This window comes from Scleropages formosus, chromosome 14 (assembly GCF_900964775.1).
Source record: "Scleropages formosus chromosome 14, fSclFor1.1, whole genome shotgun sequence".
Taxonomy (NCBI): domain Eukaryota; kingdom Metazoa; phylum Chordata; class Actinopteri; order Osteoglossiformes; family Osteoglossidae; genus Scleropages; species Scleropages formosus.
Window position 1 is genome coordinate 28042322 of NC_041819.1, and position 23727 is coordinate 28066048.

At 48.2% G+C, this 23727-nt stretch overlaps 2 protein-coding genes across 2 annotated transcripts in view; both read right to left on the reverse strand.

Moving 5' to 3' along the window:
- The window catches only part of LOC108936734 (uncharacterized), a 54611-nt gene that overhangs the window by 9091 nt on the left and 21793 nt on the right, over positions 1-23727 (reverse strand). The window lies entirely within an intron of this gene.
- On the reverse strand, positions 8578-11941 carry LOC108926848 (uncharacterized). The gene is made up of 5 exons (XM_029258209.1): positions 11773-11941; positions 11037-11257; positions 10442-10735; positions 9354-9596; positions 8578-9113 (listed from the first exon to the last, which is right to left on the reverse strand). Exons 2-5 carry the CDS (start codon positions 11104-11106, stop codon positions 9031-9033), a joined length of 690 nt encoding a protein of 229 aa, XP_029114042.1. The 5' UTR covers positions 11107-11257; positions 11773-11941; the 3' UTR covers positions 8578-9030.

A 23727-nucleotide genomic window follows, 5' to 3' on the forward strand; every position in this document is an offset into this window, starting at 1 on the left:
GTGCTCTTCTGCTGTTCACAGATATGAGAACGAACACTGTGACTGTTCAGTGGTCACTATGAGGACAGCAACAACACTCTCTAGAGTACAGTGTCCCCTTCACTACTCTGTCACTTTGCTCTTTCATCGGCTCTACAGTGAACGGCGCCTCCTGCTGCTCAACAGCACCTTCTCCTGGTTTGTGGTTTCAGGTAGCAGGGCTTTGTGGTTTCTTTGAGTTCACCCAGAAAATGAGGTATTATGTAACTTGGCAGCTGTTATGTTCTTGCTATATTTTCCGTTGCAAGTAATCAAACACACACAACCCCAAACTGAACACAGTAATCTGAGTCCCACTGCTGTAACTCCCAGGATCACACTCTTCACTTTTATTTCTTGCTTGTGCTTGTCAGGGTTGCGGCGGTTCAGAACTCTTCCTGGAGGTATTGGGTGTGAGGCTAGGAGGGTCGGACAGGATGTCAGTCCATCACAGGGTAGCACTTGAACACACTCCCTCACACTGTGTGGGCAATCTAGGGTCACCAGTCCACATGAAATACATGTATTTTGACTGTGGGAAGTAACTGATGAGAAGATGGGGAGAACATGTAAATTCCACATGCAATGAGCCAGAATGAATCCTACACCCAAATAGCCTGGACGCTGGGAAATGGCAGTGCTACCCGCTGCGCCACTGTGCACACAGTTCAATGCAATGTACCAGGGTACAAACCAGGGTACAGTAGACGAGTAGCTCCATGAAGGTTTACACGTTATTAAACAATTCCTTGTAAAAAAATTAAACATTGACTTTTGTGGAGCACTTAATAGACCAGAGGAGAAGTGAGTATGAAAGAGGAGAGTTTTGAACAATAATCATAATAATCATAATAATAATCCTACAGCTACTCACGTTCCCTAATTTTCAAAAAGAGTTTCTAATAATGGCCTTTAATAGCTTCCTTTTAACCTTTGAAAAAGTAGTTGTAACAAAATACTACCTGTTTTGTGGACAAACTGAGCTCTTCTCCACAGTAGGACTTCAGGGTCTCCTCAGTCCTACATGTCAGCAGAGTGAGATCGAAACCCCTCTTTGGGTTATTTGTTCAACTGCAGAGAAGATCCTGCAGTGTGAGAGCCGGAGCTCCAGGACAGGTGTAGCACGCCGAGGCCGCCCGGGGAGGGGGCGGAGACAGGGGCAAAGCAGCCACAGCTGGGGCTGATATCATCCCCTATTTCTTCCCCGGTGCCCAGCGGTAGTGGGGAAGAGACCGAGGAGGAGAACCAGACAGAGGCGACTGCAGACCCGAACCCTGAGACGAAGCCTGCGTCCCGACCGACCCGACTCTCCCAGTCCCCCTGACCTGCACGAAGCCTCTCCTTACCTGTTCCCTGCTCCCCCTTTCCCATCTCCTTCCTTCTCCGCTGACTAAGGCAAATAAAAGCCCACAGCAACGGGCAACTGCATCTCCTCCTGTTTCCTGCCTCGTCTCTTACAACCGACTCTTTAACTAAGACAAGCCTGTCACAGAGATGATCCAAAAATGAAGATGATCTTCTTCTCCAAAAGGAAGGAATAATACAAATACGAAATGCAGTTGTGTTTCTGGTATCCCGAGCGACCCTGTTCAGATATAGTACAGTGGTCCTGTCCATTTGTTGGTGCTGAACGGGACTTTTTCCCATCTGGTCCTCAAACTGAAAAATTGAATAATTTCACAAAAAATAATAAAATAATACAAACAGGTTTTTAAATGCATTCAAATACTTTTCACGTACTTAACATATATAGAAAAATATATGTATAGATATGTATATATATATATGTTTTTGTGTGATGAACGTTGGTTCATATGGTGTAAAGAAACTAACTGCACTTAAAAATAACACAACTGTATCTAAGTGTTCTCCTAATGAACACATTGTATTTTGTATGAGATGTTTGTCACTTCGGAGAAAAGTGGCTGATAAATAAATATACGTAAATGTAAATGTTTTAAAATGATGTGAAGAAATGGGATCAGAAATAAAACACTTTTTTAGTATTTAAACTTTGTGTGTCATAAATACAGAAAGATACAATTTCAAATTCTAAAAAATGTCATCACTTCTAATGTTTCACATCCCTATTTTTACCCACTTCCTTGACTCTTTGTGTGTGTGTGTGTGTGTGTGTGTGTGTGTGTGTGTGTGTGTGTGTGTGTGTGTGTGTGTGTGTGTTATTTGACATTAAGGTCCTGCAGGCTATGTGTGTTCTGAGTGATACTTCTTTGTGAAAATATGAGTGTCGTTATTTCTTGACCACAGATCAGTTTACTTCCTGTACCACAGTAAAACAAGAGAGGAGCCTTAGAAGAACATCAGAGCATCTTGATGAGTTTCTCTACATCTGAGCACCAGGGTTCCTCAATGTCCAGTGTGTCAAACACAGAAACAACAGCGAGTTCATTTCTTACCCGCAGTACGAACATGTCGGCTCCTTGTCCAGCCGCCGATGAACATTCGATGTGACGCTTTGAGTCCTGCAGTCATCACTTCCAGTGATCAGACCCCCGTGGAGTAACCTGGAACTCACCCTGTTCCTTCGACATGCTGTAGATGGGTGTGTGAAGCAGCAGGGTGACGGTGTGGTGCACAGGCACATGTGTAGCTGCTTCCACTGGTCCCACTGGTTTCACTGCTTCCACAGAGACACTCAGCTGTTCTTTATGAGGCTCCCAGTGAGCAGTTCTACCCTTTCAGTTCCAAGTGATGTCAAGTGATACGGCAGCGATGCAATGAGGACCGTTTTGGCAAAACATCTCTGCGCTTCTACTGGAGCTCCAGCCCATCATGTCCACTTCATCCTGGACGCACAACACAACTATCACTTTGTTTCCTACGTCCTTTTCCCTTTACTGTAACTTTACACTGTTACATTTACTTTGATGGACACATGCTTTTCTGCAAGGTAATGTAACGATAACAACATACAACAGACCATTGTTGACGTTACTACATTTAGCTCACGCTTTTCTCCAAAGCAACTCCTGATGAACTCTATGTAGTGTTAGCAACCCACACACCTTATTCACTGCAGTGACTTACACTGCTGAATACACTATTTACATTGGGTCACTCATCCATACATCCGTGGAAGACACTCTCTGTCGCTCACACACTATGGGTGAACCTGAACAGCATGTCTTTGGACTGTGGGAGGAAACCAGAGCACCCGGAGTAAACCCACACAGACACGGGGAGAACATGTGAACTCCAATGGAACGAGCAGGGATTGAATTCATGTCCCAGTTTTCCAGTTTGATCGATAGATCATGACAGGAGGACAGGACAGCTGGGAGGTAACGAATCTCTGTTTTGGAAAGGCTGAGTTGGAGGTGGTGATTAGATATCCATGCAGAGATGTCCAACAGGCAGGCAGCGATGTGCGTGGAAATGTCTGATGCACAAGGTGGAAAGGAGAGGAAGAGATGGGTATCATCAGCATAGCAGTGGTATTTGAATCCATGGGAGGCTATGACCGGACTGAGGGAGGAGGTGTAGACTGAGAAAAGAAGAGGACCCAGTACTGAGCCCTGCAGGACACTGGTTGAGAGAGGCAGAGGAGAAGAACAGAAGCTCCACCAGACCACTTGATAGAATCTGTCAGAAAGGTAGGACTCAAACCATCTTAGGGCCACACCTTTGATCCCAAGCTGGTTAAGAGAGGGAAGAAAGACGAGGGAATAGTAGTGAGGCCAGGTTGAAAGGAAATGCAAAAGTGATCAGAGACATGCAGCAAAGTAACAGAGAGGACAGGATAGCCACAGTTATGGGAGAAGACAAGGTCAAGGTGATTTGTGAGTATCAGGGGACAGGGACAGGGAGAGATCGAAGGACTGTAGGCGCAACAGAAGGCCGCTTGCATGAATGTCATCGACATGCAGGTTGAAGTCATCCAGGAGAATCAACAGAGCGTTGTCCCCTGGCAGAGAGCTCAACGAGATGTCGAGGTCATTCAAGAAGCAGCTGAGAGGGTCAGGAGAGCGATAAACCACAACAAGAGTGATTGGGGCAGTGGTGGAGACAATATGCCATTCAAAGGAGGACAGATGATGCAGGTGAAGAGGGAGCAAAGAATTCCCACCGTGGAGAGATGAGCAGCCTGTGCCTCCACCTCATGAGGGGTGTGAGAGAAGGAGTAGTTAGTGGAGAGAGCTGCAGGTGTGGCTGTGCTGTCTGGGATGATCCAGGGATCAGTTTGGGCCAGGAGGTCCAGTGAGAGATAGGAGGAGTAGGCTGGTATGAAGTCAGCCTTTCTCACTGCAGGCTGGCAGTTCCAGAGTCCCATGGAAAAACTGAAGCAGGAAGAAGGGTTTGACAGGCAAGGGTAAACTAGGTTACTGTAGCAACGAGAGCGTCCAGGTCTCCGGTGGTGGTGACATCATACGGCTCAGTTGCCGCAGAAGACTTTGATGGTCGACATGTTTGACAAAACATCTCTTGAGGGACATGGTACCAGTGGCCTTCCTCAGTGGAATGACTCCCACAGGTTGACTTCCTTGTCTTTGCACCCCGAGATTTCGCACCAAGAGGCGGCCGCACTGCTGCCACTTTGGGTCACCAGCTGCTATTTAAATCAAGCTAATTCCTCATTGAAACCGAAACACCAACAACGGCAACTAAAAAAAACAAAAAAACAGACGGAATTAATGGATCGACAGAGTCACCCCCACTCCACACTAAGGGACACAGAATTGTTTAGCTGTACATGCGCCCTAACAAACCACAAAATACTGTTTAAGAAACAAATTAATAAAAATACCACCAACAGCTACACAAACACACAACCGACTGCATCTGTCTACTGTTTCTGAGCAAATTTCCACATCTGTCACTATTACTTCTGCCATATCTGCACCACAATGTGCTCTAATACAGTTTTTTGCATGTGAACAGCACAGTTCGGAGCCCAAATTATGACATCCGGTATTTTTCACACTTCCAGTGCATAGTGATTATGTTATAAAGCTCTGCTGTACATTTTGCACTGGAACATTTGAAAAAAGCTCCATTCGAAGAACAATCCACCCGCAGCTTGTGAAACACCAGCGTTGAAGAAGCAGGAAATGCGTCACTGCTGTGTTAGTTTGTGGTCTTCACAGAAACGGTGACCACTGAGGGATAGGAGGCTGGGGGGTGGATTCTGTGTCGGGGGTCCGTCCTGCTGCAGGGGAGGGTTCGATAAAGGGAGACGGGGGCATTGACCCAACTCCCTCCTCTGTCCTCCCTTTGGGCTTCTGTGACCACACACGTTATGATCATATGGAGTTAGGTTTAAATAACATAAATATTGATACAGAATCATTAAAAAACCTTCATTCTGTTATCTAGTGGAAGTAGTCCAGCAGAAAACAGGTTTGTGGCACCTCACAGCACCTGTAGTACAGTGTGTCATGACTCACTGTGAAAATACCACTAGTGACCAGAGGGGGCACCACTCAGTACCACTGATCCACACCCAAACACCTGTTCATACACTCACACTCACTCTCTAAAACCAATTGTCCTGAGCTGCAGGCACGGTGAGCCAGATCCTGGCCCGGCCTAACACGGCGAAAGGCTGGAGGGCGAGGGAACACACCCAGGATGGGATGCCAGCCTATTGCCAGGCAACCGAAGCGGGACTCGAACCCCAGACCCACAGAGAGCAGGACCCAGCTGAACCTGCTGCACCACCGCACCCCCTACTTGTTTGTCAGTCACATATAAAAGCAACAAAAAACTGTGACAGGATTGCAGATTATTGATCAGTGTTCTACTGTGTTTTACTGCTGAACTTCAGTTACATACAAAAATATATAAAAATAAATTGAATTTAGTTATTCATTCATTTCATAAGTTTTGTCCCATAGGTGTAACAGATCTGTTTTACTTTTCACCTTTGTGAGAATTTACTGTGTGCTCTTTGTCCCGTGTTCATCGTTTCATCTCCACACTGTACTTTACACTGTTTTCACTGTACACTCATACACACACTCTGCACGTGGGCTCATTCTACTTTTCGTCTGTGTTGGACTCACAACGGGACACAACCACGGCTTGACATTAACTTTTTGACTCACTGGCCACTGTGGCTAGTGATTTTCCAAAGTCACTAGCCACTCAGCATTTTCACTGGCCAAAATGCCGCCCCACACACACACAGGCACACACAGACACACACACACACAGACAGAGCCCACACAATAAATTATGTTTTTGTTGGGATCAGATACTGTAGCCACTTGCCACCCAATCTCCACTTTACACTGAAAATCCGAATTTTCTTCGCCTCATCTTGATCTTCATCTACTATCGTCTGGTTTTTTGCTGTGCGATCCATTTGTTCACCTGGCCTTTTCACGCCATTAATACCCTGCCACTTTTTCAGCTTTTCTTCCCTTCTTCTCGTGCTGGAGTCTGGTGCTGAAAGCTCAGTGCAGCTGCCCCCCTACAAACAGCACTAATGAAAAAGACCTTATGATTCGTTAGTGCTACATTTGTGTTGTAAAAATTAGAATTTGCGCCGTTGCAGTTTTTGAGATATTGACATCTACTTATTTTGGAAGTGACGTCACTCCAGCCCCCCTACAACGCTGCAGACGCTCGAATTCGGGCTTTTTCATTTGTGCTACATTTGTGCCGATTTGTGCCGTTTGAACCGCGGTTCTACCTTTGTTACTTTTTAAATATAAAGGTATATGCTACACGTGACGTCGTTGCAGTATTTCAGATAGTAGTGACTATATGACACGGTATTTGTGGCGATATTGAGAACTTGTACATTATGACTTGCGGTCCGTTATACTGCTGCCTTTTACCTGATCCTGTCCCTCCCACTTCACTCACCGGTCCATGTTGTGGTCGAACACGACGGAACAACCGCTGCGGTTCAATGAACAGAACTGATTCATCAGGTCGACACAACGAGTGAAAAAAACAACACTGTACAGTAAACTTTGAGTTTTTTTATGAATAGCAGAACTGGAAACATGTAAAAATGCACTGCAATGTTTCCAGAGTCCTGTACACAACACATGTGCTGTTTTCCAGCCAGCTGTTCAACCTCCCTCCTCTATGCAGACGAGTCACCGTCCTGGATGAGGCCAGTAACCGTGGTGTCGTCTGCAAACTTCAGAAGCTTCACAGAGGGGGGGGGGTCTTTGCAGGTTCAGTCATTAGTGTAACGGGAGAAGAGCAGTGGGGAGGGCACACATCAGTGCTGAATATACTGTATCTGTGCTGGCAGGTTTAGAGGGAAGTATTAGACCGAATCCTTTTCCAGCCCAATCACACATGAGAAATATCAGCTGTCATTAATCTTCACGCTTTCTGTAAATTGAACCCCCCGTTATGTCCCAGCAATCCATTCCAACAGTGGCTGTGGCTCCTCCAGGGGAAAGTACATCATTTGCCCACATCACTGCAGTGTAATACTGTACTTGTCACTGCTCACTTTTATTTATTGTACAGTGAAGTGTCAATGGGCTAACATTGTCCACTTTACAGTGTTTCACCCACTTGTACTAATAAGATTGTACAAAATAATTTATTCTTAAGATAAACTATCACAAAGACTGGGTAATTCTTATTGTGTCAGTGTAGGGTAAGCACCATGATCCAGGGCACCACAGTAGGACAGGACCCTGAACATCAGAAACTATGAGCCCTGACCACTGCACCACCTGTGGAAGCTGATGTGCATCTCATTGTTCTGGGGACCTGATCCAGGGATGTGTGGCCTACAGAGCGGCAGTAGGACAGGAGGTGCTGAAGTTCATGGAAATGATCTGTTTTTATTTTCTTCTGTTACTGAGATGATTGATTTAGGGAAGGATGTTTTACATATGACAGGGGGTGCGGTGGCGCAGTGGGTTGGACCACAGTCCTGCTCTCCGGTGGGTCTGGGGTTCGAGTCCTTCTTGGGGTGCCTTGCGATGGACTGGTGTCCTGTCCTGGGTGTGTCCCCTCCCCCTCTGGCCTTACGCCTTGTGTTACCGGGTAGGCTCCGCGACCCCGTATGGGACAAGTGGTTCTGAAAGTGTGTGTTTGTTTGTTTGTTTGTTTGTTTTACATATTACATTAGTCATGATTTCCGGTGCAGTGCTGAAAAGAGATGTGCAGAGCTACGTTGGCAATATTACACAGACATGCAGTCAAAGGCAAGAGAAGATGAACACTGATTTGAGAGCATCAGTGACAGAGGAGGACAAAGAGAAAGTAGGGTTTGGGACCAAATTGTGATCTGGATCGTGGTCCGAAATGCAAGGGTAGAGTTCCGAAGGTCTGGTGGTTGTGATCCACAAGGATGTTACGGTGGTTCGGGGAATAAGAGCCTGTGCCTTAAAGGTGAGGGGCTTGATCCAAAACATTGTGGTTCGAAGAGTGAGGGTCTGAATCTGAAAAGCAGGGAATTATGAGCAATAAATAAAGTGAAGGTCTGTGGTCTCAAAGATTCTGGAACTTTCTGTAGTCGATCTCTATGCGTCTAAATATGGTCACGTGTTCCAGGTTCACGACTTGTGATCATGTTACACCTGTGAAGAAGAAGTAGAGAGAGAGATGGAAGCCCATGGACACAAACAGCTTTTTTCTTTATTGCTCAGGATTCTTGAGGCCAAATATATTATCCTGGAGACAATGAGAGAAGTTCAACAGCAGGCACTGAAAGTGTGACGTGAAGCAGAGAGCAGAACTTCACAGGCAGGACCATCAACTAGGAATTCACTCGTAACCCTGAAGAAGCATTGAAATGGACACAATGATGTGACGTGTAGCTATGAAACACTGTTGGAGGAACTGGACTCTTTGTGCTTCTGCTCTCAGCAGTCGCTCCGGTCCAACATCACTGACACACATGACCTTCTGCTGAGGGACACTTTGACTGAAGGTACAAGCAACAGACCTCTGTGACAGATAACAGGTCCTGAACTTTCATGTCATGGTACCTGTGTATTAATTCTGCTCAGATATCAGTATTTTTTTGGAATAATGGGCTTTAATGACCTAGGAATTATTTTGTTTTAAACATCAAATAATGACGGCCACTAGACTGAGGATCAGGAACTCAGCTGCTCCAACGATGAAAAAGACTATCAGTCCAACGGAAGAACCTTAAAAAGAAACAGTTTATCAGAGGAATTAACCTGATAAACTTGATAAATCATCCATATATGTATAAAATTACAGTTCCAAAAAATCCATAATTTTCAACAAATGTTACAGAAGGTCATGAACTTCCACTGGCAGAAAGTATTGCTCTGGAGTCTTGACACCAACTTTACTGAAATCTAGAATATCGTGTAAGAAATACTGTAATACAGAGTATTTTTTAAAAATGTTCAACGACTGACCTGGAGATACGTCCATCACACTGACCGGGTCACTGTGCTCCTCACTCTTAGGATTACTGAACACACAGGTGTAACTTTTACTCTGCTCTCCACTCTTCTCCACCATCAAGATGTTTCCCTCCTTTACAGTTATGTCGTTCTCTTTCCAGGAGTATTTGGTGTGATTACTCTCCTCTCCCACACAGGCCAGGATGCACTGGGTCCAACTGCAGTCTCTGGCGACTCGAGGTTTGGGCACAGGTTCTGTAGAGGAAAAGAGCTGCTCAGGCATCTGTCAGCTGTTCATGTCAGTGACGCCTAAATGATGTTATTCCCTCTTGTCCTCCACTGGATACCAGAGGGCTGTTCAACTGATAACTTGGACAGTGCTGCAGTGACCGTCGGGGAGTTTGGCACTTTTCTCAGTGGGTTAGTGACGTTTTGACAGAACAGACTGTCAGTCACCGGCTACTAAAAACAGCCGAAGTGAGAAACTGAGATTTGCTGGTTTTCACATTTGGTCTCTGTACCACATATACAAACGTAATTCTGAGTGCAGCGCTTGCTCACACAAAAGTTAACCGTGCAGCCAGGCCCTCATTACGAATTTAGGAGTGTGAGGAATGCCCCCCCCAAAACTGGTCCTACCGGAGTGGTCAAATAATGGTCACATGGTGACACTGCGACATGAGGTCTTCATTTCTGAGGGTGTTTTCAAGTCAGCACCTAAATTATAGATTGGGGGGAGGTCACATGTCCTGTTTGGTGTTTTGGTTTTGGAACATAGAGTCAGTTATTAGACACTTTGTCTGTAACACTGAGATGTTTCTCCAATGGAAATACACACTATAAGATGTATTCTTCCGATCTTCTCTCTTTTATTATCTCCACTGGGACACCAGAGCAATTCTTTACTCTCTTGTCTCTTTGGTACAAATATTTCACTGTAATCCAGTCAGTGAAACTTAAACACTAAATCATGAATTTTCACAATGGAGTCTCATTATTCCCAAACCACAAAGTAAAAGTTCACATTGTGCAAACTGTGTTTCTCTATTTGTTCATCTCTTAAACAGGTCATTAAGACACTGGACTTGAAACCCACTTACCGAGTACAATGAGCTCAAATTCCTTTGCGGGTCCTTTACTGTTTATTTCGGAAAAGTATCGTCCTTTATCTTCTCGTTTTAACCCTTTCAATATCAGCACCCCAGTTGACTTATTCAGGTTACACTGGTCTTCAGTCAAACATCTGGAATACCTGTGTGGTTTTGGATTCTCGATCCACTCGACTATTTTGTTGTTCTCTTTCTTCCATGTGATCCTATTGATGGTTTCAGTCTCTTTCGGATCCAGTTGAGCCTCTTTTCCTATTAATCCATACACTTGTTCAGCTGTTCTACCTGCACAGGTAGAAAATACACACACACACACACACATCATGTTCACACACCATTATCTGCATTTAAGAACCCAAAATAAAACAAATTGCTCAATAAAGAGAGAAAAGCAAAGCAAGTGATATTTACTCTTATTCCACCTTCCTGTTTGTATCAACAGTTTCGGTGATGATGTTCAGAGTAACAGTGAACACACAGTATAACGTGTGTATCAGAACCAGTGAGCAGTGAACACGAACAGAACCTCTGTCTCCAGAACTTCGTCATTTCATGACTTGAGACCTTCAAGGAATTATAAACTTACCGGATTTGACACAAAGTGCTGCGAACATCACAAAGACGACCTGGAGGCTCTCGGTACGTAACACACTCATTTCCACATTTGTAAGAAATACGATAATGAAGTGAAGAGAGAGCTGTTAGAGCTCTTACTCTGTGTACCAGTACGGTACCGCGGTGTACAGACTGAAAACCAGAAGCATTGTGACACACACAAAGCAGAAGATCTTCCTGAAGATACACACCCTGTGAACACAGTGAGTAGAGTGTGTGTGAAAAGTCATAGCTCACAGCAACACGGCAAAGAGCTTCTACACAAATTGAAATGTTTTCAGTTTTAAAATGATTTGAAGAAATTGGATCAGAAATAAAACAAGTTTTCAGTATTTGAACTTTGTGTCATAAATACAGAAAGATATAGTTTCAAATTCTAAAAAATGTCATCACTTCTAATGTTTCACATCCCTATTTTTACCCACTTCCTTGACTCTTTGTGTGTTTGTGTGTGTGTGTGTGTGTGTGTGTTATTTGACATTAAGGTCCTGCAGGCTATGTGTGTTTTGAGCGATACTTCTTTTTCAAAATATGAGTGTCGTTATTTCTTGACCACAGATCAGTTTACTTCCTGTACCACAGTAAAACAAGAGAGGAGCCTTAGAAGAACATCAGAGCATCTTGATGAGTTTCTCTACATCTGAGCACCAGGGTTCCTCAATGTCCAGTGTGTCAAACACAGAAACAACAGCGAGTTCATTTCTTACCCGCAGTACGAACATGTCGGCTCCTTGTCCAGCCGCCGATGAACATTCGATGTGACGCTTAGAGTCCTGCAGTCATCACTTCCAGTGATCAGACCCCCGTGGAGTAACCTGGAACTCACCCTGTTCCTTCGACATGCTGTAGATGGGTGTGTGAAGCAGCAGGGTGACGGTGTGGTGCACAGGCACATGTGTAACTGCTTCCACTGGTCCCACTGTTTCGACTGGTTCCACTAGTTTCACTGCTTCCACTGGTTCAGCTTGTTCTAGTGCTTCCTCTGGTTCTACTGCTTCCACTGCTACCACCAGTTCTGCTGGTCCCACTAGTTCCGCAGAGACACTCGGCTGTTTTTTATGAGGCTCCCAGTGAGCAGTTCCATCCTCAGGTGATACGGCAGCGATGCAATGAGGACCATTTTGGGAAAACATCTCTGCACTTCTACTGGAGCTCCAGCCCATCATGTCCACTTCCTCCTGGACGCACAAAACAACTGTCACTTTGTTTTCTCTGTTTTTTTCCCTTTACTGTAACTTTACACTGTTACCTTTACTTTGATGAGCAAAGGTTTTCTGCAACGTGATGTAAAAACTAGGATATGAGTCGTCCACAAGTACAATTCCTGTTTCACTTCTCAAGGTCTCTCACCACTCTTTTTTGAGCCATTTTTTAGCACCATGTGTTTCGACAAAGTACATCGCATGTGAGCTGTACAGTTCACTCGTGTTGTGTGTTTTGTGAATTTTCTGTGTCTGGTGTTTCTGGGACAAAACATTGCTGCTGATGTTGTGCTGGAAGGTTTCAAAAATTCATAACTGAATTTGCTTTTTTTTTTTTTTCCCCTTCCTGGATTAGGGTCTTCTTATGGCAGAAGGGCTTGCGTGATCTAGGGATCTCCAGAACTATATCGTCAGGAGCAGTATGCTCCTGGTAGGGTCTCCCAAGGAGAACAGGTCTGGAGTGAAGATGCAGATTAGCACGATCCAAAAACCTCCATGGAAAAAGTAAACAAGAGTACATTTATCCTGCCCAGAACAGGGTCACTGGGATCTACCTCTGGAGCCAGGACTGGTGGTAGTGTTCCTATGTGAGCGCCTGGTGGCCGGCCAGCCCACGTAGCCTGGCCGGGCTCAGCCCAAAAAGGCAACGTTGGGGGTCCATGTGGGTCCTCCACCCGCAAAGTCAAACATGGGGGTTGGGTGTGATGTATTCCAAGTGGCAGGAGAGGGCAGGGTGGCGCATGGCGTCATGGCCCCTCACAACAGAAACTTGCTCTTGGCACGTGGAATGTAACCTCACTGGGGGGGAAGGAGCCAGAATTGGTGCAGGAGGTTGAGAAATACCAACTAGATATAGTTGGGCTCACCTCCACTCACAGTGTTGGTTCTGGACCCAAACTCCTTGATGGAGATGGTCCCTCTCCTACTCAGGAAGAGGGGGGACTTCAATGCTCACGTTGGCAATGACTGGGAAATCTGGTGGGGGGGTGATATGTTAAGAACGGCTTGTCCGATCTAAACCCGAATGGTGAAATGTTATTGGACTTCTGTGCTAGTCATGGTTTGTCCATAACAAACACCATGTTCGAACACAAGGACGCTCATAAGTGTACTTGGTACCAGAGCTCCTTGGGCCAAAGGTCAATGATCGACTTTGTAGTCGTTTCTTCAGCCTTGAGGCCACATGTTTTGAACACTCGGGTGAAGAGAGGTGCTGAGCTGTCAACTGATCACCATCTGGTGGTGAGTTGGATCAGACGGCAGGGAAAACTGATGGACAGGCCCGGTAGGCCCAGGCATTTAATGAGGGTGTGCTGGGAACGACTGTCAGAGGACCTTGTCCGGAATGATTTTAACTCACACCTCCGGGAGCGCTTCTCCCATGTCGCAGAGGAGGGAGGAGATATGGTGTCTGAATGGACTTTGTTCAAAACCTCTGTTGTGGAAGCAGCCAGGCACAGCTGTGGCTAAAAGCTTGTTGGTGCCAGCCAGGGCGGCAACCCGAGAACCCGCTGGTGGACACCGGTGGCGAGGGAAGCCATCAAGCTGAAGAAGGAGGCCCTTAGGGCCTGGTTGGCTCTGGGGACTCCTGACACAGCAGACAGATATGTACCATGCTGTAATGCAGTACGTCAGCACTCTCTCCACTGTACATGGGCAGAAACTGACAAGAAGGTCCTGGGGCAGGGTCGCTCTCCTCGGTCTTCTCAAGAAATAGAGGCGTTGTTGCACCTTTCCGATCACAGCGGAGGTGCGTGTGGCCAAGAGAAGAGTTGCGTGATGTTCAGTCTCACTGGGGACTCTCTCCACAGCCTCGCCATTAATGAGCGCAGCACTGAGGTCAGTCATCCGTTTCTTCCTGAAGTCCAGCACAGTCTCCTTTGTCTTCCTGGTGTCAAGAGTGAGATTGTTGACCAGGCTGTCAGATTTCGTACCTGCATACATTTTGTACTTTTTGCATAATATATAAGAATAATAATTATTATATATATCGTATATTAAAATTCATAATCATTAAGCATAATCTTCAGAACTACAAAAATTATGCAGGTTAAAAAATAACTCACTATTAATAATTCATATTACTACATGTTAAGGGTGGCACTCTAAACAGACAAGAACATGAAATCATGAATATACAACTACAGGTGGAGACTCTTTCATTACCGTTAATCTCTTGTGTGTGTGTGTGTGCGTGCGTGCGTGCGTGCGTGTGTGTGTGTGTGTGTGTTAGAGGGGTGGGTCCTGAGGGTAGGGTAAGGGTAAAAATCCTCAAACCACAAACCATTAACAGCCAGATCGTCTGATCACACCGTGGGTTGTGTGTGTGTGCATAAGGTGAGTTTTCATGCTCTGTGAGGGGTAGCAGGTGCAATATTTACATTTACATTTATTCATTTAGCAGACGCTTTTCTCCAAAGCAACATACAGCTCAGCAAAAATACAATTTGCACATTACATTAGGAGAAAGACATATACAGTAACTACAGACATGTAACTCTTAAGTAAACCTAGTTTGTTTCTTTCCACTTGATGCAACGATGTTCATCGCTCGAGCAGGTGCATAAAACTCAGGATACATGAATCCTGATAACCTTCTGAGTCAATCGTCACTCCCAGACTCTTAGCCGAGGAGGTAGAAAAATGAGTGCGTTGTCCAGTTTGATCGATAGGTTGTGACAGGAGGACAAGCCAGCTGGGAGGTAAAGAATCTTTGTTTTGGGGAGGTTGAGTTGGAGGTGGTGATCATACATCCATGAAGAGATGTCCGACAGGCAGGCAATGATGTGTGTGGAAATGTCTGACACTCCAGGTGGAACGGAGAGGAAGAGCTGGGTGTCATCAGCATAGCAGTGGTATTTGAAACCATGCGAGGCTATGACCGAACCGAGGGAGGAGGTGTAGATGGAGAAAAGAAGAGGATCCAATACCGAGCCCTGTGGAACACCGGTTGAGAGAGGCAGAGGAGAAGAATGAGAGCTCCCCCAGACCAATTGAGACGATCTGTCAGAGAGGTAGGACTCAAACCATCTGAGTGCCATACCTTTGATCCCAAGCTGGTTAAGAGAGCAGAGTAGAATCCAGAGATTTACAGTGTCGAATGCTCCAGACAGATCGAGGAGGATGAGGACCGAGGAGAGAGAGGCAGCTCTAGCGGCTTGCAGAGCATCAAACACCACCAGAGGGGCCGTCTCAGTGGAGTGACCAACTTTGAAACCAGACTGATATCCATCGAGGAGATGGCTCTGGGTGAGAAAATCAGACAGCTGATCACAGGCCGCGAAACAGCAGGTAAAGGTGATAAAAAGCACCAGGTGTGGCCAATGAGTTCGTCAAGAACTGTGTTAAAAGTGTGAGATGGTGAGATGGGGGAGAGGAGGGAGGTTTTCATACGGACGATGGTGTGTCACTCTGCCCCCCTGTACTGGATTTGTGTTACTTGTCCTTGTGAAGTGTGTGAGGGAAGAAGTGAAGGTGTTAGAAATCCTGCCTCCGCTGTTCCCAGCCTGGTCTCCACCTCAACTCAACTCACTTCCACGGTGTTTACAGTTCCTGTCTGCTGTGCAGTGTCCACATGAGGAGCGATGCTCATGTTCAGGGGATGAAGCCATCAGTCGACAGTCAGCGCTGGATATGAGTTTGCAGAGATCATGTTTTGCTTTCGCTCAAGTTCACTTTCAAAGTCATTCAATGTTCAAACAAGAAAAGTTAAAGTGATGAGATTTTAACAGAACCAACCAGGGAATAAACGGAGGAACGTTGTTAAACTGTTTATTCCTCACTGGATAAAATCACTGTAAACTACTCTCATAACAGTACGGAAGGACTTGTCACACAGCTCCTTCTGCACAGAGACCTGGACCTGTTTCTGCAAACACACACTCACACGCTGAATGCGCACACACACTCACAGGCACTGAATTCACACACTGAACACACACTTGCACACATTGAACACACACAGAGACCTTGTGGAGCCACTCGCTGGACAGAGGTGTGTGTGTAAAGAACCCCGATGACATAATTACCCCCCCCCCGACAACAGAAGGTGCATCTCGCCACACCAGGCTGGAGGCTCTGAAGAGGGTAGTGAGATAGAAAGTGTGTCCTGGAGCCTCGACCGTTTCCCTTCCTTCCTGGGCGCAGTCATCATGAAAGTAAAAGTCCCCAAGTTAATTTAAAATATTTAGTTATTATAAATTCTTTTCATTGACCTGACACTTTTCTACAAAGCACACACACGCACATTTTCAGAACCGCTTGTCCCATACGGGGTCACGGGGAACCGGAACCTAACCCGGCAACACAGGGCATAAGGCCGGAGGGGGAGGGGACACACCCAGGACGGGACGCCAGTCCGCCACAAGGCACCCCAAGCGGGACTCGAACCCCAGACCCACTGGAGAGTAGGACCTGAGACCAACCCACTGCACCACTGCACCCCCCTTCTACAAAGCAGCTCACAGTTATTGATCCATTTATACAGCAGAGTAATTTTTACTGGAGCTATTTAGGGTGGGATGGGGTGGGGTGGCGCAGTGGGTTGGACCGCTGTCCTGCTTTCCGGTGGGTTGGGGGTTTGAGTCCTGCTTGGGGTGCCTTGTGATGGACTGGTGTCTCATCCTGGGTGTGTCCCCTCCTCCTGCGGCCTTGCGTCCTGTGTTGCTGGGTAGGCTCCGGCTCCCCGCGACCCTGTATGGGACAAGTGGTTCTGAAAGTGTGTGTGTGTAGTGTGTGTGTGTGTGTGTGTGTGTGTGTATGTATTTAGGGTAAGTATGCATGTGTATTTAAGGGTGTGTGTGTGTGTGGGGGTGCAGTGAATTGGACCACCGTCCTGTTCTCTGGTGGGTCTGGGGTTCGAGTCCTGCTTGGGGTGCCTTGCGATGGACTGGGTGTGTCCCCTCCCCCTCTGGCCTTACGCCCTGTGTTACCGGGTAGGCTCCGGTTCCCCGTGACCTCGTATGGGACAAGCGGTTCTGAAAATGTGTGTGTGCGTTTGGCCCCCACCGCTGCTTTTCACGATGCAGTGATGTGACCGCGTTCTGCCTTCGATTCTCTTTTTAAAGTCAAACTCTTCCTCCCAGATTTACTGCGGCGAAACAGTGACACTTGAGGCCGATGACATGAGGAGAAAATAAGACAATGAAATATTAATGCGCAAGAGCAGCTCTGACACCGTCCTGCTCCTGTGACTCACAGTGACGCAAGGAAACACTGAAATGCTGTGTTCCCTGCGTGTCCAGGTGAGCGACACTCGCTGTCTCTGTCCATGTCACACACTGCGCCTCATGGTCATGTGTGTTAAAGAACCTTCAGGTAAAATGTTTGCAATTTCCCTACATTTTTGGCATCATGTTCATGTTTCAAAAATACTCCAGTACATTATGTCCACGTTGATCGTTGATTTGAGTCCGACGGCAAATATGAATATGGTTCCCGCGACACCTGGGGATACAGAATCAATCTGACTGCACACACATACGCACGCACACACACACACGGTCACACATTCCGCTCATTCCCACACACCCCTCAGAACCAGTGAGTTGTTGTATCTGTGGATCTGCAGCTATCCAGCAATGCAATGTGTCCGCCGAGGGGTCGCGACCCTACGAGAGACCGGTAACGGCACCGAGGCCGCGGAAGAGGAGGAGGCCGAGCGCGAGCGCCGGAGGCCCGTGCTGGATGTGACCCCCTGCCGAGTTTCACAGCTCCGCCCACGGGCCCTTGTTGTTCGCTGCCGTGACTCTCGACCGCATCTCCAGGCGCGATTGTCTCTGCCGCTGCTGCGCTCAGACAGGAAGGAGGAGGAGGCCGTGCACCGAGCGCGCTGAGAGTGAACTCACACCGCTTACAGAAAGCGCCCTGGTGCTGGGGGATCTGCGGTGAGACGAACTCAAAACCACCTGGGTTTCAATAAACGCTGCATCAGTGACTTGTACCATATGTGTGAAGGTACTGTTGACATGGAGACATATATTGGGGTTTTACAGAGACACATGATGTCATCAAGGCAACGTCTTTACCCCGGAAGTCCACGGTTATGGTTCAGCAAGACAACGCCAGGCCTCATCTGGTCCGCATGTGGCTTCTATTGAAAATGTCTGGTGCATCAAGAGAAGAAGAGGAGAACCACACCACGGCGACCATGGACTGTTGAGTGGCTCAAGTCTCTTATTGAGCAAGAATGGGCAAAAATTCCAACGGGCAAAACTGCAACACTTAGAATCCTCAGTTCCCAAACGATTCAAAAGTGTCATTCAAAGGAATGGTGATGTAACACGGTGGTAAACAGGCCTCTGTCCCACTTTTTTCAGTGTGTTGCAGGCATCAAATTCTAAATCTGTTTATATTTACAAAACACAATCAAGTTGATCAGTGAAAACAGTGAAAATCTTTTCTTTGTACTTTTGTCAGTGAAATAAAGGTTCAAGAGAATTTACAAATTGCAGACTTTTGTTTTTATTGTATTTTAGAAAATATCCCAACTTTTCCAGTAATGGGGTTTATAGTCTGATGACTTAGTGTAGTAAATTACAGTAATCAGAGTGTTTGGACGCACACACACACCACACACATACTGTCTGAAACCGCTTTATCCCAAGTGGGGTCGCGGCGAACCAGAGCCTAACCCGCTGACAAAGGGTGCAAGGCTGGAGGGGGAGGGGACACACCCAGGAAGGGACGTCTCGGCCTTTAGGTTAAGGTCGAAGTGCAGTACCGGAGATTTTAGCGGGGGCTGAGTGGAGTCATGTTCAGGACTGTGTGTGGCATGACCACAGCTTTCCTGGGGTGAAGCTCTGCTCCCTCGTAGGGGTTTTTTTTTATTTTGGGTAGCCTGGGGAGCATAACGTGCAGGGTTTTGGGTGGTTTGTGTGCCATTCCTGTAGGGTGATACGGAATTAGTCCAGCTCTCCTGCCAAAGTTGACAGCTCCGAGGATCCATTGAAACGATGACGTCCATGGCGAAGACGACGGTTCCGGAGATGCAGACCACCTTGAAGAACACTCTTTGCTTCTGGTGGAGGAACCGGGAGGACGACAGCAAATTTCCTGAGTGAGTTGCTTTCATTCGGGAGGTTATCTTAGGACTCCTGGCCACTGAGGTTGTGGTCTGCATCCAACACATTGGACCATCGTCGTTCTTCAACCTCACGCTGCAGACTGAGGGGGAGTACTGGATGACTTTGAGGACGTGTAGGGAGAGCGCTGACCATGCCATCTTACGCCCCTACTTTGTGGAGCCACTTCGGAGGAACGACTGGAAGATCATGATGGAAACTTTTCTGAAGGAGTTTGTTGACATCACAGTAGGACAGAAGGATGTGGGGGATGAGCTGGGCTTTTGGAACGAGTGAAGACAATTTCAGGTATGTCTTCACCCTGACCCTGTGGGGATGGAGGGATTTGTCCACCCTCCTGCATATTTTAACATTTGCAGCAGCACAGGCTACCTGTTTAATCAAGGACAGCCTCCCTCCTGTCATCTGTGTTTGGGCTGGGGGCACACACAGAAGAACTGTAAGGACATGAGGTGCCGGCGATGTTTGTAGTCCGGCCACCTGGCCAGGGACTGCGCAGGTCCCTGCCACTGTTCCCAGTATGGAGGAGAAGGACATCTCTTCCGCAGTTGCCCCACCATAGGCCGCCCTGCGGTGGTGAGGTGCCGGGCAGTGTGGCATCGGCGTAGGATGGCCCAAAGGCAGTGCCATCATCAACAAGCACTGGAGGTGAGATGTGAGCGGTGGTGGAGACTAAGGTAAGAGATGTTTTTGCAGCGGCTACTGTTGGTGGGTCCCAATCAGTAGGACCTCCAGCCGAAGAGGATTTTCGCTATCCTGGTCAGGAGGACACCACCTTGAGTTTTCATGGGTGACCAGGAAGAAGAGGAGACGAAGGAGGGAGGCTGGACATGTTGCCGGTACTACACCGATGACACCTGTTCAGATGGGCACCCAACAAAAAGGCTAAGGACCAGATCATTCAGGTGTTTTGGTTATTGATTTGCCCCTGGTTGGGTTCCCTCCTAGGTTCAATTTTTCAGGCTCCAGTGAGGGGTCCCACCTAGGAGCTGGGGGGCGGGGATCATTGTTTGGAAAGACTGTTTAATATGTAGGGGGCGTGGTGGTGCAGTGGGTTGGACCGGGTCTTGCTCTCCTGTGGGTCTGGGGTTCAAGTCCTGCTTGGGGGGCCTTGTGATGGACTGCTGTCCCGTCCTGGGTGTATCCCCTCCCTCTCCAGCCTTATGCCCTGTGTTGCCAGGTTAGGCTCCAGCTCCCCGCAATCCCAAATGGGGACAAGCAGTTCAGACAGTGTGTGTGTTTAATATGTGATTTTAGTTGGATTTTATTGAATTTTAGTATTTGTTGATGTTCAATACCTTGTTAGAGTGTTGTTGCTTATTAATAATGTATTATTATTGTATTTAATTTAGTTTTCTCTATTTATAGTTTGATTTTAATATACCCCTCCTTGAACCGCCACCTTACCGTGGTGGGGGGGTTTGAGTGCCTGAATGACTTCAGGAGCTATGTTGCCTGGGGCTATATGCCCCTGGTAGGGTCACCCATGGCAAACAGGTCCTGAATGACAGACGAGACAAAGTGCGGTTCAAAAGCCCCTTATGATGACAATTAAACCACGGCTTTCGTTTATCCTGCCCGGTATGGAGTCACCGGGGCCCCACCCTGGAGCCAGGCCTGGGGGGGGGGGGCTCTCATGCGAGCGCCTGGTGGCCAGGTCTATGCCCACGGGGCCTGGCCGGGCTCAGCCCGAAGCCATGACGTGGAGCCGCTCTTCGGTGGGCTCACCACCTGCCGGAGAGACTGTAAGGGGCCGGTGCGTTGTGATTTGGGCGGTGGTCGGGGCCGAGTGCCCGGCCGACCCAAACCTCAGGCGCCAACTCTGGTTTTTGGGACTTGGAATGTCGCCTCACTGGCGGGGAAGGAGCCTGAGCTGGTGCAGGAGGTTGAGAGATACCGTCTAGATATAGTCGGGCTCACTTCCACTCACAGCTTGGGTTCTGGAACCACTCTTCTCGACCAGGGATGGACTCTCCACTATTCTGGCGTTGCCCAGGGTGAGAGGCGGCGGGCGGGTGTGGGCTTGTTAATAGCCCCCCAGTTCAGCCGCCATGTGTTGGAGTCTACCCCAGTGAATGATAGGGTCATCCTCCTGCGCCTTCGGGTCAGGGAATGGTCTCTCACTGTCGTTTGTGCTTATGCGCCTAGCAGCAGTGTAGAGTACCCAGCCTTTTTGGAGTCCCTGGAGGGCGTGCTGGAAAGCGCTCCCACTGGGGACTCTGTCGTTCTACTGGGGGACTTTAACGCCCACGTGGGCAGCGACAGTGACACCTGGGGGGGCGTGATTGGGAGGAACGGCCTCCCTGATCTGAACCCGAGTGGTGAGTTGTTATTGGATTTCTGTGCTAGTCACGGTTTGTCCATAACAAATACCATGTTCATGCATAAGGGTGTCCATCAGTGCACGTGGCACCAGGACACCCTAGGTCGGAGGTCGATGATCGACTTTGTAGTCGTTTCTTCTGATCTTCGGCCATATGTCTTGGACACTCGGTTGAAGAGAGGGGCTGAGCTGTCAACTGATCACCACCTGGTGGTGAGTTGGATTCGATGGCGGGGGAGAAAGCTGGACAGACCTGGCAGGCCCAAACGCATAGTGAGGGTCTGTTGGGAACGTTTGGCGGAGGCCCCTGTCAGAGAGGTCTTCAACTCCCACCTACGGCAGAGCTTCAACCAGGTCCCGAGGGAGACTGGGGACATTGAGTCCAAATGGACTATGTTCCAGACCTCCATTGTTGGGGCGGCGGTTCGGAGCTGCGGCCATAAAGTCTCCGGCGCCTGTCGCGGCGGCAATCCCCGAACACGGTAGTGGACACCGGAGGTGAGGGATGCCATCAAGCTGAAGAAGGAGTTCTATTGGGCCTGGCTGGCTCATGGGATTCCTGAAGCAGCTGACGGGTACCGGCAGGCCAGACGGAGCGCAGCTCTGGCAGTTGCCGCGGCAAAAACTCGGGCCTGGGAAGAGTTCAGTGAGGCCATGGAGGAAGACTTTCGGTCGGCCTCAAAGAGATTCTGGCAAACCGTCCGGCGACTCAGAGGGAAAGCAGTGTTCCGCCAACACTGTTTACAGTGGAAATGGTGCACTGCTGACATCAACTGAGGATGTCCTCGGGCGGTGGAAGGAGTACTTTGAGGATCTCCTCAATCCTTTCGACACGCCTTCCGTAGAGGCTGGGGACTTGGAGGGGGACTCGTCCATTACCCTGGCTGAAGTTGCTGAGGTAGTCAAAAAACTCTTTGGTGACAAGGCTCCAGGGGTGGATGAGATCCGCTCCCAGTTTCTCAGGTCTCTGGATGTTGTGGGGCTGTCTTGGCTGACACGCCTCCGCAGCATTGTGTTGAGTTCGGGAACGGTGCCTCTGGACTGGCAGACCGGGGTGGTGGTCCCTCTTTTTAAGAAGGGGGACCGGAAAGTGTGTTCCAACTATAGGGGGATCACACTCCTCAGTCTCCCTGGGAAAGTCTAAGCCGGGGTACTGGAGAGGAGAATCCGACCGATAGTCGAACCGTGGATTCAGGAGGAGCAATGCGGTTTTCGCCCTGGCTGTGGAACACTGAACCAGCTCTACACCCTCACTAGGGTGTTGGAGGGTTCATGGGAGTTTGCCCAACCAGTCCATATGTGTTTTGTGGACCTGGAGAAGGCATTCGACTGTGTCCCTCGTGGCATCCTGTGGGAGGTACTTCGGGATTATGGGGTTCGGGGCTCACTGCTACAGGCTGTTCGTTGCCTGTATGACCGGAGCAGGAGCTTGATTCGCATTGCCGGCAGTAAGTCAGACCTGTTCCCGGTGCATGTTGGACTCCGCCAGGGCTGCCCTTTGTCACCGATTCTGTTCATTATTTTCATGGACAGAATTTGTAGGCGCAGCCAGGGAACGGAGAGTGTCTGTTTTGGTGGCCGCAGGATCTCGTCTCTGCTTTTTGCGGACGATGTGGTCCTGTTGGCTTCATCGAATCAAGACTTACAGCTTGCACTGGAGAGGTTTGCAGCCGAGTGCGCAGCGGCGGGGATGAGAATCAGCACCTCCAAATCCGAGACCATGGTTCTCAGTCGGAAAAAGGTGGATTGCCCCCTCCGGGTTAGAGGGGAGTTGCTCCCTCAAGTGGAGGACTTTAAGTATCTCGGGGTCTTGTTCACGAGTGAGGGAAAAATGGAGCGGCAGGTTGACGGACGGATCGGTGCGGCGTCCGCAGTAATGCGGTCATTGTACCGGTCTGTTGTGGTGAAGAAGGAGCTGAGTCGTAAGGTGAAGCTCTCAATTTACCGGTCGATCTACGTTCCGACCCTCACCTATGGTCATGAACTCTGGATCATGACCGAAAGAATGAGATTGCGGATACAAGCGGCGGAAATGAGTTTCCTTCGCAGGGTGGC

What these genes read in the sequence shown, in the direction of transcription:
- LOC108926848 (XM_029258209.1), bottom strand. Translation starts at nt 11,106, where the DNA reads ATGAGTGTGTTACGTACCGAGAGCCTCCAGGTCGTCTTTGTGATGTTC. An exon ending in ATTTGAGCTCATTGTACTCG is followed by an intron (nt 9,597 to 10,441) that starts GTAAGTGGGTTT and finishes TTTCCTCTACAG; the next exon opens with AACCTGTGCCCAAACCTCGA. An exon ending in TGTGATGGACGTATCTCCAG is followed by an intron (nt 9,114 to 9,353) that starts GTCAGTCGTTGA and finishes TTTCTTTTTAAG; the next exon opens with GTTCTTCCGTTGGACTGATA.